Raw genomic sequence first — 16,493 nt, 5'->3', positions numbered from 1 at the left:
AGCTTGGATGTATAACTGTGTGCCCTGGATAATGGAGGTATAGATGTGTATATACATATACATGCATACTATAATGCATCCATACCTCCATTACGCCCTACAACACGATGCTACATCAAAGCTCAACCACAGCCTATCGGTTGCTTTTCTTCTTATTACCGCCTCTGAAAAGTCACCCAGCAATCATCTTACAATAAGTCCAATGGGTCGTTTTGAAGGTAAAAGAGTTTCCCAGCCCCCTACCCCTGCCATCATTTAGTAGCTAATATCTACGATGGGGGCACCTGATCTGACGCCCGTGTTAAATATAACCCTGTCTGGAATAAGGAGAAGAGTTAATGGGAAATGGTTGGCATTCTTGCTTCCAAAAGGCAGAGGGAGGGAGGGAGGGACGCAGGGAGGGAGAGGGAGAGGGGGGCGCGAGCGCGCGAGCTCCAAAGGAGGCAGTGGAGGGAGCTCCCGGGAGCACGAGCTGCGCCTCTGCCTTGGGATTCGCCGCGGCGCAGCCAGCATGGTCGTCCTCCGTCTCATCGCTCTGGGATTTGACCTCCAGCTTTTCCTCTGCTTCGCCCACGCTCAGGCTTCCTACCTCGACCCGAGTGTCTTCCCTGTCCCCGGAGGTAAGTGGTGGCACTGCTTCCGCCTGTGCACGGCTCCCTCGGGATCTTTCACCTGCTTCTCGGCCACTTGCTGCAAAAAAAAAAAAAAATGTTTTCGTTCGGATTTTCTTTTTCGTTTGTTTTGTTTTGGTTTTGCTTCGTTTGGAAGTGGGTGTGAAGCAGTAATCTGGCAGTTACAAGACAGTGCAAATATTGCGCTGTAAAAGTAGCGACTACAGGCTGGCTCACATCAATCTTTATTATTAGTATTGCTCTTCTTATTTCGGGTTTCCCCCCCGCCTTCCCCGCCCCCCACCAAAACATAAAAGCCCGCTTGCCAATGAGTGCCGTCCTTGCACGTCTGCAGGGCTCTTTCTATTTTGGTCAGGGGGGAAGAAGGTGGGCTGCGGAGAGAAAGAGGCCACAATGTAAAACTGTTTCTATTAATAAGTCCCTGACCTCCTCCTGTGCCACAGGACCCCCAGCTGGATGCTCGGAAAGTAAACATCATCGGGCCGCGGGGCTGACCCGAGCAAAGCAAAGGAGAAGCCGCTGCTGCTGCTGCTGCTGCAGTGCAGGGGCGAAAGGGAAGGCTAAGTTTCTGCTGAATGAAAGAGACTTTTCCTTGAGCAAGTGCGCACAAAGGGGAGGGGAGCTTTTAGCAATCCGGTCACCTTGCTACAGAGAACGTGGGGCACGCAGCAAAACAGATGCCTAAAAACTGACCCAAACAAACCCCCTCCCCCACCCCATTTCAGGCAGATTATTATTGTTTTTTTGTCATTTTTTTTTGCCAGATACAAAAAAGACAGTAGAGCAAGAAGGCTTGGTGGATGAATAGTGGCTAGAAGCAGAGTTCTGCGATGTAAAGATGGGGTAGAATATATCTCCCACCCCTAGAAAAAAAATAAGGTGCTTAGGGTTCCTTATTTATTCGTGAATTCCTGACGCTTCCAAGGCACGGGCATAAATTGCTGGCATTAAAGATGACAGCTAATTTTGAAACGGGTGTCTGTCTCAGCAGCAGTTTGGACTTTAAAAGTGCTGGGACCACCAGCATTAGACCCTAGTTTGGGACTAAACGAACGCACTCGGTAGAACATGGGAAACACCTCAAAAGGAGTTCAGTCTGAAATTTAGCTTGTCCTATGCAGCATGTAATCTGGATTGTACATGTGCCTATGATTTCTTGATTTTTTTTTCTGGTTGTATTCCCATGCTAACTTTATAAAACTTACAGGTAGTGGTAGCAAAATCTAAAAAGAACAATATAAAAAGTAAAAAAGGATAAAGATGCTACTGTTGTGAGTACCTAACACATAAATCGTATTTATATCCTTTTTTGCTGGCTATATATATACCGTATATAATAATCCACTTTGAAGCGCTGAAAAAAGTGCAAAAAGCGGAATATAAATCTAAATAAATAAATAAATAAATACAAATAAATAAACATATATGGGTGAGTAAGCATTTATTTTCCACTCGTGTATGTATGTATTTTATATACAGTATATAGCCAGCAAAAAATGACGAGAGTGGAAAATAAATGCGTACTAACCCATACTGGCTGGCATGACCTCCCTGCAGAGATTTTGTTTGATTAGTCCTTCAAATCTTAGAATCTCAGAGGCTCATGCACAAACTTGTGACTTTTTTTTTTTTTTTTGCAAGAGGGGTTACATGGATAGGAACCTGTGAAAATGCCCCAGAAGACAAAAATGCATTTTTTCGCACGTAATCTTGCTTGGGAACAAATTTGCAAGTTTCAGCCAATCTCCGTAATAAGCTTTTGCGCATAGTGGACCACATGCAAGCGTTTATTTGAATTTTTAAATAATGAACTGCTGCAATGCAAAAATATGCAAGGCAGCTCATTATTTATGACTTACTAGAAAACCAGCGTGCTGAAAAGTCTTTGTATGCCAGTTTTCACAAAAAAAAAAAAGATAACTACACCACAGTGAGGCTGGCTCAGGAGCTTAGGTTGACATGAAAGTTTTCTACATAACTTATTTGATGCACAGAAAACCTTTAAGGGAATGAAGTCGCTTACCTGTGGGAAATCCCATGCGTTAGTACATTGATCTGTAGTAGAGGGAAATGGATGCTTAAATTCAGAGACATGGGAGCTGAGGGGAATCAGTTTTTCACCCTATTTAGTCAAATTCTTATGTATTGTGGGGGTGAGAGATTAATTATTTATTTGATTAATATTCCACCTTTCAGTCACTTCAGAGCGGATTACATTCAGTTACTCTAGGTATTTCCCTAGCCTCAGCAGGCTCACAATCTAACGGGCAGATTTTAAATGCCCGGCACGTGTACATTTTGGCCTTTACGCGCGTGGCCGGGCCTTATGTGTGCCGGGCAAATCTTCAAAGAGGCCTAGCACTTGAGCACATACCGGCGGGAAGAGGGCAGGGCAGGGTGGAGGATGGGCTGAGACAGTGCCATTGTCATTGTTCGCTGTCCCGGAGCCTCGCGCACCGGCCGGCTGCTGGCGCGTGCAACTTACTTCAGCTCGGCAGCAACAAAGGTAAAAAAAAAAAATTAGATTTAGGGGCTGGGGAGGAGAGGGGAAGGGGAAGGGAGGATAGGGTAGAGGGTAGGGAACTGGGGAAGGCCAAAATGCGTCGCCGCGCGAGGTTTGAAAAAATCCTCCCCCCCCCCCCCCTCCATGCGTGCTCGGACTACAAAATCTGGCGCACATGTGCGTGCGGCCCATTGATTTTATAACATGTGCGTGCTGGCGTGTGCATGTTATAAAATCAGCTTGCGCACATGGACTCGCATGCGCAGCTATTAAAATCTACCCCTAAGTTTGACCCTGAGGCAATGGAGGGTGAATTGACTTGCTGAAGGTCACAAGGAGTGTCAGCGGGATCTGAATGCTGGTTTCCCTGGCTCTCAGCCTGCTGCTGTGACCACTAGGCTACTCCCCCACTCTCTGTGGATTACGTTTTACTCGGATAATATAAGCTACAGGCACTTTCAAATGTTTACCAAGTTTTACCCTTCTAAGGATGAGAGAGGCTCTGAAATGGCCATGGCTCTGAGATCTTTTATCTTTCTGCGGACACTGCCACAGCAGTACCAGCACTGCCAAACTGTGATGGCTCTTTTCAGCGACGTGTGCATTACTCCACTGAGAAGTGAACACAGATCATAAACTTGTTTCACATAGACCATATTTCAATTAAAGTTAAATTTCATGCCTGCCTCTTTGCCTTCATATCTCTCTACCCAGCGATGGATTTTAGCTTTTACCACCCCTAGAGTTGGTGCCATGCTCTTTCCCCTGATTCCTGGACCTTCAGTCTGATTGCACACCCTTTCTCCAGTACAGACCTACAATCTGAATTCCCCTTCCCCACCCAGTGGATCTCGTTCCCTCCGTCTGCCTCCCTACCTTAGGGTTTCCAACCCAGCTGTGAAAATTCTGAACATTTGGACCCGTGGAGTCAATTTTTTACCTATTCCCTTCCACACAACTATTTATTTTAAACATACAACCCAACACCAACTCTGCCCCTCACATCTTGTCTTTTTTATATGCTATCACACTTCTTTACCTATCATTGCTATCCCAGAGCTGGTGCAAGGGTATTAGGTTCACTAGGCAAAACTTACAGCTTTGTGTGACCCCTCCCCACAAACAATTAAAAATGATGCAGTTATAATAGATTTAAAATATAGTCTTCTGAGGTAAAAATATCACAATATGTATATTATGAGATCCATTCAGCTGTCATGTGGTTCTGCTAGTTAGATGGATATATTTATCTGGTTAACTAGTACTGTCGCTGAATATACCCGATTATCTTAGACAGCCCTGTGGCCCGACCAGAGCTAGCCAGATAAATCGTCTAACAATAAATATCAAGTTAGCCGGTTAACTTATCCAGCTAACTTGCCTCCTCCCTAATCCACCCATTCTCTGCCCCTGACTTAGCTGGCTAAAAATTTAACCGGAGAAGTCACTTATTTGGCTAAGTGGCACCCGCTGATTGTAGCCAGATATTCAGCGGCACCACTTAGCCTCTCCATTTACACATGTGGTGCAAACTGGAAAGCCTTGCAAAAAAGACACTTGGAACCAAAGCTTTCATTCACTGGCACTCTCTCCCTTTCACAGAAACACACAAGCTGTCTCAGATTTTCCCTCACTCTCTCTCACACACACACACACACACACACACACACACACACACACACACACACAAGCTGTCTCAGATTTTCCCTCTCACATACACACACACAAGCTGTCTCAGATTTTTCCTCTCTTACATACACACATACACACACAAGCTGTCTCAGATTTTCCCTCTCACATACACACACACACACACACACACACACACACGCTGTCTCTCACTCACTGGTGCTCTCGCCCTCTATCTCACTCATTGGCACTCTCACGCTGGAGCCTCAGCTGACACCCCATTGGGCCTTTCCTTATGCCCCACAGTCAGCAGGAGGGGGTGTCAATAGCTCTGCTGGGCCTTTGCTCACTGTGGGCAGGAGAGGAAGCATCGACGGCCTCGCAGGACCTTTCTTTATTCACCACAGGCAGGAGGAGAGGTGTCAACGGCCTCTTGGGGCCTTTCTGTGTTGCGCGGTGGGTAGGAGGGGAGATATCGATGGCCCCAATGTGCCGTAGGTGGGAGGAGAGATGCCGGCGGCCTTGCTCGGGCCTTTAATTGTGCACCATGGGTGGAGGGCTGAAGAAGGAAACTCGGGGCATGTGCTGTTGCTGCAGGAGGGAAAGGGGAAGCTCTCAGGCAGTTTCTCATAGTGTAGTGCCACCTTAGGCTGTGGAGTGAAATCACAGATCCTTCAGCCTAGTTAGTAGATGTGCCCCTGCGCTGGTCTGGAGGGATCAAATTTGGACAATTTCCGGGCATTTTAACCCTCCATCTGGCTTCCGGACACTGCCTTAAAATTCTGTACCGTCCAGAGAAAATCCGGACAGTTGGCAACCCTATCCTCCCTGCGCTCTCCCACATGAACATCAGGGCTCCAGCTTTAGTGGCATGTCTTGAACAGAATGCAGTGAGCTTGGGGATTTAGTCAGCCTGCAACCTTGTGTTACAGGACTAGGGCTGATCCTGAAGGGTTTGTGGGCCAGAACAAATCTGCTGAACTGGGGCTCCTTCCTACCTTTGAGACTATCCGGCCACTCTCTTCTCCCCCAACAAGTTTGATTTTCTCCCCCTTTCTGTTGGCAGGAGGAGAGCTGTGTTTCTGACCTGTATCTGCCTCCTCCTATGCCAACCTTAGGGAGTCATGCTTCAAAGGGCATTATGGCATTAACACATGCAATAATGCATTATCGCATGCAAAAAACGCTGTAGCGCACAGTGTGAACACAAATTTTCAGGGGGGGGGGGCAGGATCAGGGAGGAGTTTTGGGCGGGAATTAGTTAAATTAGAGGCAATATCGCACCGTGCAATTGCATAGCACATGCTATTCCACGGTTTTAATGCTGGAAATAACTACACCTTTTTCCCTGGCATTAAGCTGTGCGATATGTCCAAAATGGCCATAATGCAATTTGCAATACATGTTTGGAATTGCATTTTGGCCATTTCTGGGCTGGGGGTGGGGGGTGAGGGAGAGAGGGGAGAGTGGAGTGAGAGAGAGAGAGAGAGAGCTTCTAGGGAGGGCCTCCCTGTGCACACCTATTTATATCTCTATAGGAGGGCCACCTGACAGGTCGAGGTGAGCTGTTAGTGGTGGTTTAGGATTTAGGGGCCAGTTTGACATGTAGCGTTAGACATATGAACAGCACAGTACACCCTGGTGAAGATTTGACATCATTTGGAGTGAGGAAAGTCTCAAAAGGATGAAATTATTAGACTAGCCTTCATTCTTCCAGAATATATAGGTCCAGGCCAAGCAGGATTTGTTAGGGGTTGGTATACAGTTAAAAATGTACGAGGGCTATTGACAGCTATAGCACACTGTACATATATCAACCAACAGTTTATGATAGTTTCGATGCTGAAAAGACATTTGATAGAGTGGAATGGGAGTACCTTTTTACTATACTAGAACGTATGGGCATGATGGGCCTCTTTATGAATGGGATAAGATTGCTGTATGCTAATCCTATAGCATCTGTAACAGTCAATGGAGAGCTGGCTGAAGATTTTGTGCTTCACAGAGGGATTGGCCACTGTTGGAGACAGGATGCTGGGCTTGATGGACCCTTAGTCTGATCCAGTATGGCATGTTCTTATGGACCCTTCAGGTGTGTCCCCTATCTCCACTCCTCTTTCTTTTAGCTTTGGAACCCCTATTGTGGGCCATACAAAACCATACAAATATTCAAGGCCTCAAGGTGGGAACATCGATCTTTAAATATGCTGCCTTTGCAGATGATCTGTTAGTATTTAGATCCCTTATGCACCTACTCCCGCTCTTAAAGGATTATGAGAGTATTTATAATCTCAATATACGGCCATGACTCACTGGTACCAAAGATAAATTGACTTTGTGGCATCCCCTCGCTCTGTCCTTAGGAGGAAGAGCAAGCCTCTTTAAAATGGTGCTCTTTCCTAAGTGGCTGTATGTTCTGCAAATGCTCCCTGTTCGTCTAGCAAAATGTTATTTAAATTTCTATGGGCAGGGAAGAAGCCTAGAGTAGCATTGGCAAAGTTAAAAAAAGAACTGGAAAGAGGAGGGCATGGACCTTCCCGATATTGAAACTTATAATTTGTCAAGCTTACTGAGGGTGACCAGAGACTGGTTATATGAAAGCTCGACTTTCACAGACAACGATGGTGATAAACTGCTCACAGCCTCTCTAGATTTGGGACTTGTCTTACAATCTCCGACAACGAGTCTCCCCACGCACTTAGCACACCATGTTTTATTATCCCCCATACATTGGGCATGGCAATCCCTTGTGAAGAGGCGGGATATTCCAACCACTTATACTTCTTTGTTGCCCATGCAAGGCAATGCTGATTTCCAACCTGGTTCTTCTTCCCGAAATTTTCTCTTTTGGTGGAGAAAAGGTATTACACACCTTCAACACGTCTTATCAGGGGAGGGAAACATTCTGTATTTTCAAATATTACAAACGAGATATGGCCTTTGCTCCCAAGATATATTCCCTTACTTACATTCACTCCCTTTCCTCGATGGGTCTTCATATATCTATTGCAGAGAAAATAGAGGATTTCTTTTGTGTTGAGAGACAAAAACTTTCTTTATCTTTATTATATAAAGCCCTAGGGAAATTATTTACAGCAGACTGGGTTACTTCTTTATGGGAGCATTGGAGGGAGGAAGGGGATATCGACAATAATCCACTTCCAGCATATTTTCAAAGCCTTCCCGGCCTTTCGCCCAACAGCTCCATTAGAGAAATGCAATTTAAATTCTTGCAAAGAGCATTCATCTCCCCCGTTATAGCATTTACAATACATCTAGCCCCGCTTACAACTTGTAAGAAATGTTTATTGGGGCAGGGTTCTCTAACTCATTGCTTTTGGGGGTACCCTCACATACAAGATCTTTGGAAACGAATCTTAATATACATTAATAACCTAATGATAAGCTCTATCCCATTATGAGCTGATTATAATTCTATTTGAAATGAGGCTAGCTACTGACCTCAAAAAAATAGAGGATGGTTTGCTGGTAAGAAAGTTTCTGGCCCAAGGAAAGTGTTCTATTTTGCTGATATGGCAAGGAGAAGACAAACCTTCCCTCTGACAATGGTGCAATGCAATTCATTCCATGATGTCTATGGAATCTTTGGCGGCACATTCTTCATATCATGCTAGATGCAAATTCTTAAATATTTGTGGACGTTATATTTATTCTCTTTCCTATCGGGCTAGAAGTCTTGTTCTGAATTCTCTTTAAAATAGATAGCAACATGATTTGTGTATGGGGAAAGGGGAGGAGGGAGGGGAGGGGAGCTGTGGTGGGGATATAAGAGGGGGAATAGAATAATTTTCATACTAGCTGGGTGTACAAGAGTACGACATTCAGCTAGTTCACAAATAATGGATTTATCAGGGGAGGCTTAAGAATGCTTATTGAACAAGTAATCTGTTACTGTTTAGGTTGGCAATGTTTGGGATTAAGAGAATGCTATGTTATGATATGAATATGTTACTGTGTGTTTCTTTTGCTGGATTTCAATAAACAGATTTGAACTAAAAGGTGAAATTTTGTACTATGTTCTCTCACCCTAGCTTGATGGTACCCTGTTATAGAGTCCATCAAACTAGGGTGAGAGAACATAGTAGAATTTTCATCTTTGTGAGACTTTCCTCACTCCAAATGACATCAAATTTTCACCAAGGTGTACTGTGCTGTTTGTACATCTCACTCTGCATGTCAAATTGACCCCTAAACCCTAAACCACCACTAACACCTCACCTCGACCCATCAGGTGGCCCTCCTATAGAGATATAAATACTTAAGTATTATAAGGGCCTTGTAAATACGGTAGTCTGTCTGTCTGTGTGTCTCTGTCACTCTCTCTGTGAAAAGCAGGGTTTATTGCATGGTGTGGCAAGTTTACTGTATGGTAATGTGTCACCAGGCCAGTGTGTTTGATGAAACTATGAGGGCTTGCATGTTAAGACTTCATTTTGAAACTGGCAAAGGGGGAAGGCAGATGCAGGTAAGAAGTGCTCTCTCCTCCTGTCTGATTTTCCCCCTCCCTACCCAGGGTGAGCCCTCTGCGGGATCCATCTCCCTCAAAGACGCCTGGAGGGGGCAGGCCCATTTTGGTGCCTGTGAGCTTCAAGCCACAAGCTGACACAGCTACCCTTAGATTTTAGGCATTCTTGGCACAGACATTGTAGGCCTGTACAGACATGGCTTGGCCTCTTTGGTGTTTTGGGCATGCCTCAGTGGGCTGCTCAGACTAGTAATGTGGTTGGACAGTCTCTTTGGCAAGATGCTCCTGGTTCTATTTTACACAGGCGAACAAACAATAGCAACAACAGCAGCTCACCACCCCAGTTCCAGACGGCAGGATCCCAAAAGGCTGGTTTCTGTGGCGGCAGCACTTCTGCCATCGACACTACTTCCAGGCTCACTGGACCTGGCTTCTCACAGCTGTGGCCTCTGCTCCTGGCATGTGCTATTCCTCTGGTTCTCTCCCGCCAAACAGCTGAACCTGCCAATCCTAAACTGCTTTTTTTTTTAACCTAAGATGCAGACAAAATATCCAAGGCTTCCCCTGGGTTTTGTCTTTAGCGGGTATGAGCTTTGAAGCATACACAGAAAAAGATTGCTTTAGTACTGTGAGAATGATTATGATTATTATTTATTGAACTTTAATATATTGCCTTTCTAAACTAATCAAGATGGTTAACAATACAATGCAATACATCAGCACCAGACAAAATCAGAAAAAGAATTCAATATACCACCACAACAAAAAAAAAAAAAAAGGACAAAATAAAAATAGGCATTAAAATAAATAATATAAAAAATTGCTGGAAGCCTTCCATAAAGGTAATCATGGGCCTCAGTCAGGAGCCACAAATTATGCCTAATCTTCTCTTAAAAGCTGGTTCAGCAACCATGTATTTTTTGTGTGTCTATTATTTTTCTTAGTAATTTACTTTCCCCAAATTAGTATTACCCATTTCCTTGTTTTCACTTTAATTCTATAATTTTTTAAAGTATTTTTTGAAGGAGTGTTTGTGTCTGTGGATAGTATTACCCATTTCCTTGTTTTCACTTTAATTCTATAATTTTTTTAAGTTATTTTTTTGAAGGAATGTTTGTGTCTGTGGCTTTGCTTATTTCCCTATTCAGGCCATTCCATTTTCCCCTTGTCCTTCTCTCCCCCCTACCCATACCTTCCGGGGTTGGTTTAATTCTTTGGTTTTAAGGGCTGTTCTTTGAAATATTTTAGTTTCTTACTTTTCTACACTTTTTACATATTGAATAGGTATTTAAAAAAACCATTTTGTTAGTTCCCCAACCTTTGCATTAAATATAGCTGGATGGGCTCTCCTGAAATGCATTAACTGCAGGAGTTGGCAGCAGACACCTCCATCAACACCCCCCAGAAGAGACCTCTACAGAAATTTTGGTCAAGTAATACCTTGCAGAGCCCATTGAGGTCATGGCCACAGATCTATTGGCATACTGTGCCCTCAAGCTCCCTAGTGAAAGTGGGGGAGAGGGAGGCATGGTAGGGATTTATATTGTTGTATTCTGTATTTATATTTTGTGAGGGGGTGAAATTTGGACATTAATTTTTTAATTTGTGATGCAGTCTGTTTCAGCTCCCTAATGAGAGAGGGGGAGGGTCAGGCTGTAGTAAGGATTTATACTGCATTTTGCATTTATATTTTTATGATGCTGCTGGGTGTCAATTTAAAAAATGTAACTCTGAATTGTAACTCAAAATGCCTTAAATTGAGAACTTCCTGTAATACAAGGCCATAGACGGATGGACAGACATGATTTCCTCATAAAGAGGTCTTTACAATGTGTAAAATTATTCTTTTAAATGACTATCATTTGTTTTGCCTATCAACATCATAATGGAATATACTCTTCAAATTCTCCTTAACATAGAAAACATTTGTGGGAGGGCGTGGCTAGCCTCCATCCATACCACATACACGCCACACTGCAGCCTTGTGGTGCATTTAGCCATTTGATGCCCATGAGAGGTTCCAGCATGCAGCCAGGCAAAATGCACCTGGAAAAACAGGCTTCACAGCCCAATCCAGCAGTGTGCTGTCTTGGCTACATAACCTTGTACTTTTTTCAAGGTGAGGGGTGAATGGGTGTTTTGGCCTGATTCTCTTTCTATATCTGAGCCTATTTGGTACCTACTCCGTCCCTACTTAATGGTATTTATGATGGAGAGGTGGGGGATAGGGATGTACATTCATTTAAAATGAATGTGTAATCAAAAATAAAACGGAGCTTTTTTATTTTTGTGTTTAAAACAAAACAGATGGACAGTGCCCCCCCAAAATAACAAACATTTTCATTTGCATTCATTTTAGGATCCTATTCAAATCTATAGCAAAATTGCAGGTTATTTTTCTCCTCAAGGCAAGGCACTGAAGCCAGACAGAATGGAGCTGGGTGGGAAGGGACAAGGAAGAATCAGGATCAATCAAGGTCAAGCTTTTTCCCATCCAGCCTATCCCATCTGGCACCTGCACAGACTGACAATGAGGAACTCAAGATAGTGGTGAGAAGGCCAGGACTCCCCTGCCCAAGACAGAGATTTTTTTTGTAGCAGAGAGAAACCATAGGCAGGGTCCTTCAAGAAGAAGCTTAAACTGGTGCAGCGATAGAAGAAGGCAGAGTCAGTGGAGAGTGACATCAGCAATGGAAGGGAGACTGGAATTAGGCTGTCTTGTTCCATTGGGTTGTTTTTACCTCAGCACAGGTACAGCAAAGGCAAAATCAATTTTCATGCCCACCTCCTTCAGCCCCTTCCCCCATTGATACCACAGGGGAACTCCATCAATACCGTTACAAACCACTTTCAGAGATTTCCTCTGGCTTCTCCCTGCCAGAGATTGTAAGTTCATCTTCCAGCTTCCTGATGGTTCCATTAATCTTTTACCTTATACCCAATCTGAGGATCAACTTGATCATCATCATTATTATTTTTTAAATTTAAATTAAACTTGCATTAAGGAATGCTTCTTTAAGCTCCAAACCATAAAAAAACTCAAACCACTGCTACACTTTTCTGATTTCCGCACTGTACTACAGTCTATCATTTTATCTAAGGTAGACTATTGTAATGCACTTTTTCTAGGCATCCCCGCTACCCATATCAAACCCCTACAACTACTACAAAACGCTGCCGCCAGGATACTATCAAACACGAAAAAAAGAGATCACATCACCCCTACACTTATCGAACTTCATTGGCTCCCTATACACTCTCGAATTCTCTATAAAGCCTGTTCCATCATCCACAAAAGTCTGTTGAACTCTAAACTGAATTGGATTAACCCCCCACTCCTCCCCCGCACCTCGAATAGACCCACACGTACTGCCCTCCAAGGAACCCTACGTGCACAACCTATCAAATCTTTCAAATTATCGTCCACTATAAACAGAGCTTTCTCCCTAGCCGGCCCCTCTATATGGAACTCCCTGCCTCCTGATATACGCCTGGAATCATACACACCCACTTTCAAAAAAAAACTGAAAACATGGCTCTTCCAGCAAGCTTACCACACATCACCTCCCATTACATAAATCCTTACTGATTAAATAAGTGATTCTCCTAGAATCTGATACGCGACTTATGATTTATTTCTCGGATTACGTTGTATGCCTATCGATTTTGTACTTTGACTCGGCTATTTATGTACTTATCTTTTGTATATAGTTTTGATGATATGTATATAGTGATTTTGCTGTTCTCAATTTTATGTAAGGGCCCTGCCCAAAAGTTAAAGTTAATTAATATATGCATCATCAAATTGGTGTACAATAAAACAGTAAACACTCCCAAATGCAGCATATTCAATGAATACAGTACAAACAAAAACACCAATAGTACAAAAATTAAAACATACGTTAAGAACTGTTCCTTAATTAAGACCAAATAAAACCAAGAATGAAATAAAGTATCTTATAGCAGTGTGACATCTCTGTATGCCTGAATGAAAAGGAAGGACTTTAAATCTTTCCAAAATTTCAAGTACTTGACTTCTTTGTTTAAAAAAAATTGGTAAGGTGTTCTATAAAAGCTAAATGCCGTTTTTCATGTTAGCTGTAACCGTATTTTAGTTGGTGAAGGAACTGTCAAGAGCTTCTGCTGCAATGTGTGAAGAAGTTGAGTCGGCTGATATGGTAGCAGACAATTGGCTAACTAAAAGGGATGACCCCTATAAAAAGTTCAGTACATAAGGATGAGGACTTTGAATTTCATTTTATAAATGACCGGGAACCAAAGCAATTTAATTAGAGGAGTAACTTGGTCATTTCTTTTTTGCTCCAAATTAAAGCTTTGCAGTCATTCTCTGGATTAATTGGAGATGTCTAAACTGCCTGACTGAGCTTCCAAAATACAAGAAATTACAGTCATCTAAGTGACAAAAGAAAGGAGTATACTAGTACTTCCAAATCTTTCTTACCAAGAATCTAATTTGACATAATAATCTCAGAAAGAAAAAGCGTGATTGCACCATCGAGGAAATTTGGTTGTTCATTGTCAATTTATAATGAAACTTTATACCCAATATTGTACTCAAATGTTTGGTCTGTATTAAAACCCCAGATAAAATTGGGAATGTATTTAAAATATGACTGGTTCTGCTAATCCAAATAGCCTCTGCCTTAAATGGATTTAATTTCAATTTATGTTGTTTCACCACATAGCAATTGCTGACAAGCAATTATTGACTACAGATCAGTCAACTGATTTAGCTCATTCAGTAAAAGCAACCAGCTGAATGTCGTCGGCATACAAATGACAGCTAAAACCATAAGCTTGAATCAGAGTAGCTAAAGGAACCAAGTAAAGATTAAACAGAGACGGGGCTAACATAGAACTTTGAGATACACCAAAAAGCAATGGCTTAAAAGTGGATTCAGTCTGCTTCCAAAATATCTTGAAAGCCCAATGTAATCAGTGTAAGTGAAACCATTTTAGTGCTGTTCCAGTAAATCCTAAGTTCTGCAAACATTTCAACAATAAAATATAATTAATTGAATGGAAAGCTGCATTCATGACTAATGAGATAATCAATGCATCCTGCTCTGTGTCTGCTTCAGTTTGGGCCTCAGAAGACAGAGCAATCGTTTCCATAGTTCTCTCTAGCTTCAGGTCCCTGTTCGTGATGCTTTGCCCCTCTCAAGGTGCTTTGGAGGCTGTGCAGCCAATCATATAACCATGACTGAAGAAAAATACTTCTTCTATCGGGGGAGGCCACCCTCTGTGACCAAGCCCATGTCGTCTGGCGGGACAAGCACGAGGGTGTTTGGGAAGAAGGAGAATCCTCCCTCCCAAAACCCTACCATATCTTTATTTATTTTACTTGAAAGAGTTATTACTCAGTCAGTGTAAAAGTAATGGGTGAGGTACAGTTTAAAGCACACATACTTAACAAAAGAGACTTACTAAAAACAAGCTAAATTGATTGCTGCTGCTGCTGCTGCTCAATAAGAAGTCCCTGAGTTCATATAAAGCCATACGAACAATCTCAGCTGAATCAGCCTTAGTGATCAATGGGCTGAGAGGCGCGGCAGCTGGATCGCCCTCACATCACTCTCATGGTGCCTTGGGGTGTTACTCTCACTGTTCCTGCTGCTTTAACTCTATTGGTGTCTTGGGCTATTCATGCCATTGCTGTTGGTGCCCCTTGCCCCTCTTTCGGTACCCTGGGGTCTCTATACGACTGTTGGTGTGCCTGGGAGTGTTCATGACAGTGGGTTGTCTCTTTGACCTTCCATTGATACCTTGGGGTATTCCTGTCACTTCTGGTCCTGCATGCCCTCTCTCATGGTGCCGTGAGCTGTTCATATCACCGCAGTTAATGCCCCTTGCCCCTCTTTTGATGCCTCGGGGTGTTCTTGCCAGTCTTGCTGCTGTTTTCCCTCCCCTCACAGTGGCTTTGGGCATTGATGTCTCTGGGCTGCTTTGCCCGTCTTATGTGCCTTGAGCTAGTCATACTACTGATGGTGCCATTGTTGTCCTACTCCTGGTGTCTTGTGAGTGCACTTTCCTTTGCTGCCGATGCCACCTGCCTGCCTGCCTGCAAATTTCACTAAACTGGGATAGAAAACCAAAATGCTGTGCGTTGCTTCCCTCATTGACTTGAGTGGGAAACAAATACATTTTTGTCCCCCAAACAGAACCAAATAAGGCACCGAGCCAAAGCAATCGAATTAACAAACGAAACAAACCAACATTTTTTTCTACGCATATCTTTGATGGGGGATGAGGACTTTCCAAAGCTGAGGCACCACGAGTCTCCATTTGTGGCTGCCTGCTACCAGGGTTTATTTCCAGGATCCAGCCCCACAATGCTCTCTTCCTGTTCAGTTGGTCCAACGATGTACATTACTGATGACCAGTTCAAATAATGCAACTAGAGAGAGCTAGTGAGGGGGGCATTAGAGATAGCTCAGTATCTTGATACATTTACGTCTGACCTTTTTGCCCTGTTGATCTTTTTACCTCCCTATAGTTTGAATGTCATAGTGAATGTCTGCGACTAATAGCCTGATAAAGTGGTCCACAGCTTAATTAGCAGGTGTCATCAAGAAATACATTTTTGATAATCCTTTATGTTAGTCTGCCTCTTTAGAAAAAAAAAAAAAAGAGGAAGAAACAGAGCCTGAGCAAGTTAACTTGTTTTGCTGCCATAAAAATAAATCCCATTCACATGTGATTTTTGGGCCCTATTCAGAAAGGGTGTTTTGCTCATTCAATACCTATGGAGGCAATCATTGTTAAATGGAGTCCTTTTGTGATTTGGCTTATTGAGAGATAGTGGTTAGATATCAAACGTATCTATAGCTGGGATTAAAAAAAATTGTGTATTTTGCAAGCGGTGCTCTTGCCGCTCTACAAAAAACAAACAAAAAAACCCAAACAATTTTCCGATGAGTTCCGGTTATAATTTCCTCAGTAGTCCTCTGTATGACTTTCAGCTTCATGTCTGCGGAGCAGTCCTCATTTTAATTTCCTTACCAGTGGAAATGCATTTGAAACTGAACTCGAATGCATTTCTAACTTGTCTGTGGGGGACACTAAGTGAGGACTTGTGCTGCCATCTGGAATGCAGCTCATTATACCTGTCTTGCAGAATGATTTAGCTTCTTGCATACAGAAAGAGTTCCAGTGGCATACCTGCAAAGCCGGAGGCTAATCACATTTACTAGTCAGACCATCCGTGAGTGATGACTTGCCT

At 43.1% G+C, this 16,493-nt stretch overlaps 1 protein-coding gene across 1 annotated transcript in view; it reads left to right on the top strand.

The window, feature by feature from the left end:
* Nucleotides 1-413: 413 nt before the first annotated feature.
* Nucleotides 414-16,493, top strand: part of COLQ (collagen like tail subunit of asymmetric acetylcholinesterase) — a 193,976-nt gene continuing 177,896 nt past the window's right edge. Inside the window, exon 1 of the mRNA XM_029589208.1 lies at nt 414-620. Coding sequence (XP_029445068.1) covers nt 512-620 — 109 coding nt within the window. The 5' untranslated portion in view covers nt 414-511. The remainder of the gene's footprint in view (nt 621-16,493) is intronic.

Source organism: Rhinatrema bivittatum, chromosome 2 (assembly GCF_901001135.1).
Source record: "Rhinatrema bivittatum chromosome 2, aRhiBiv1.1, whole genome shotgun sequence".
In the NCBI taxonomy this organism is placed as follows: domain Eukaryota; kingdom Metazoa; phylum Chordata; class Amphibia; order Gymnophiona; family Rhinatrematidae; genus Rhinatrema; species Rhinatrema bivittatum.
The sequence above is the reverse complement of the archived record's forward strand: the minus strand, read 5'-3'. Positions and strand labels throughout refer to the sequence as shown.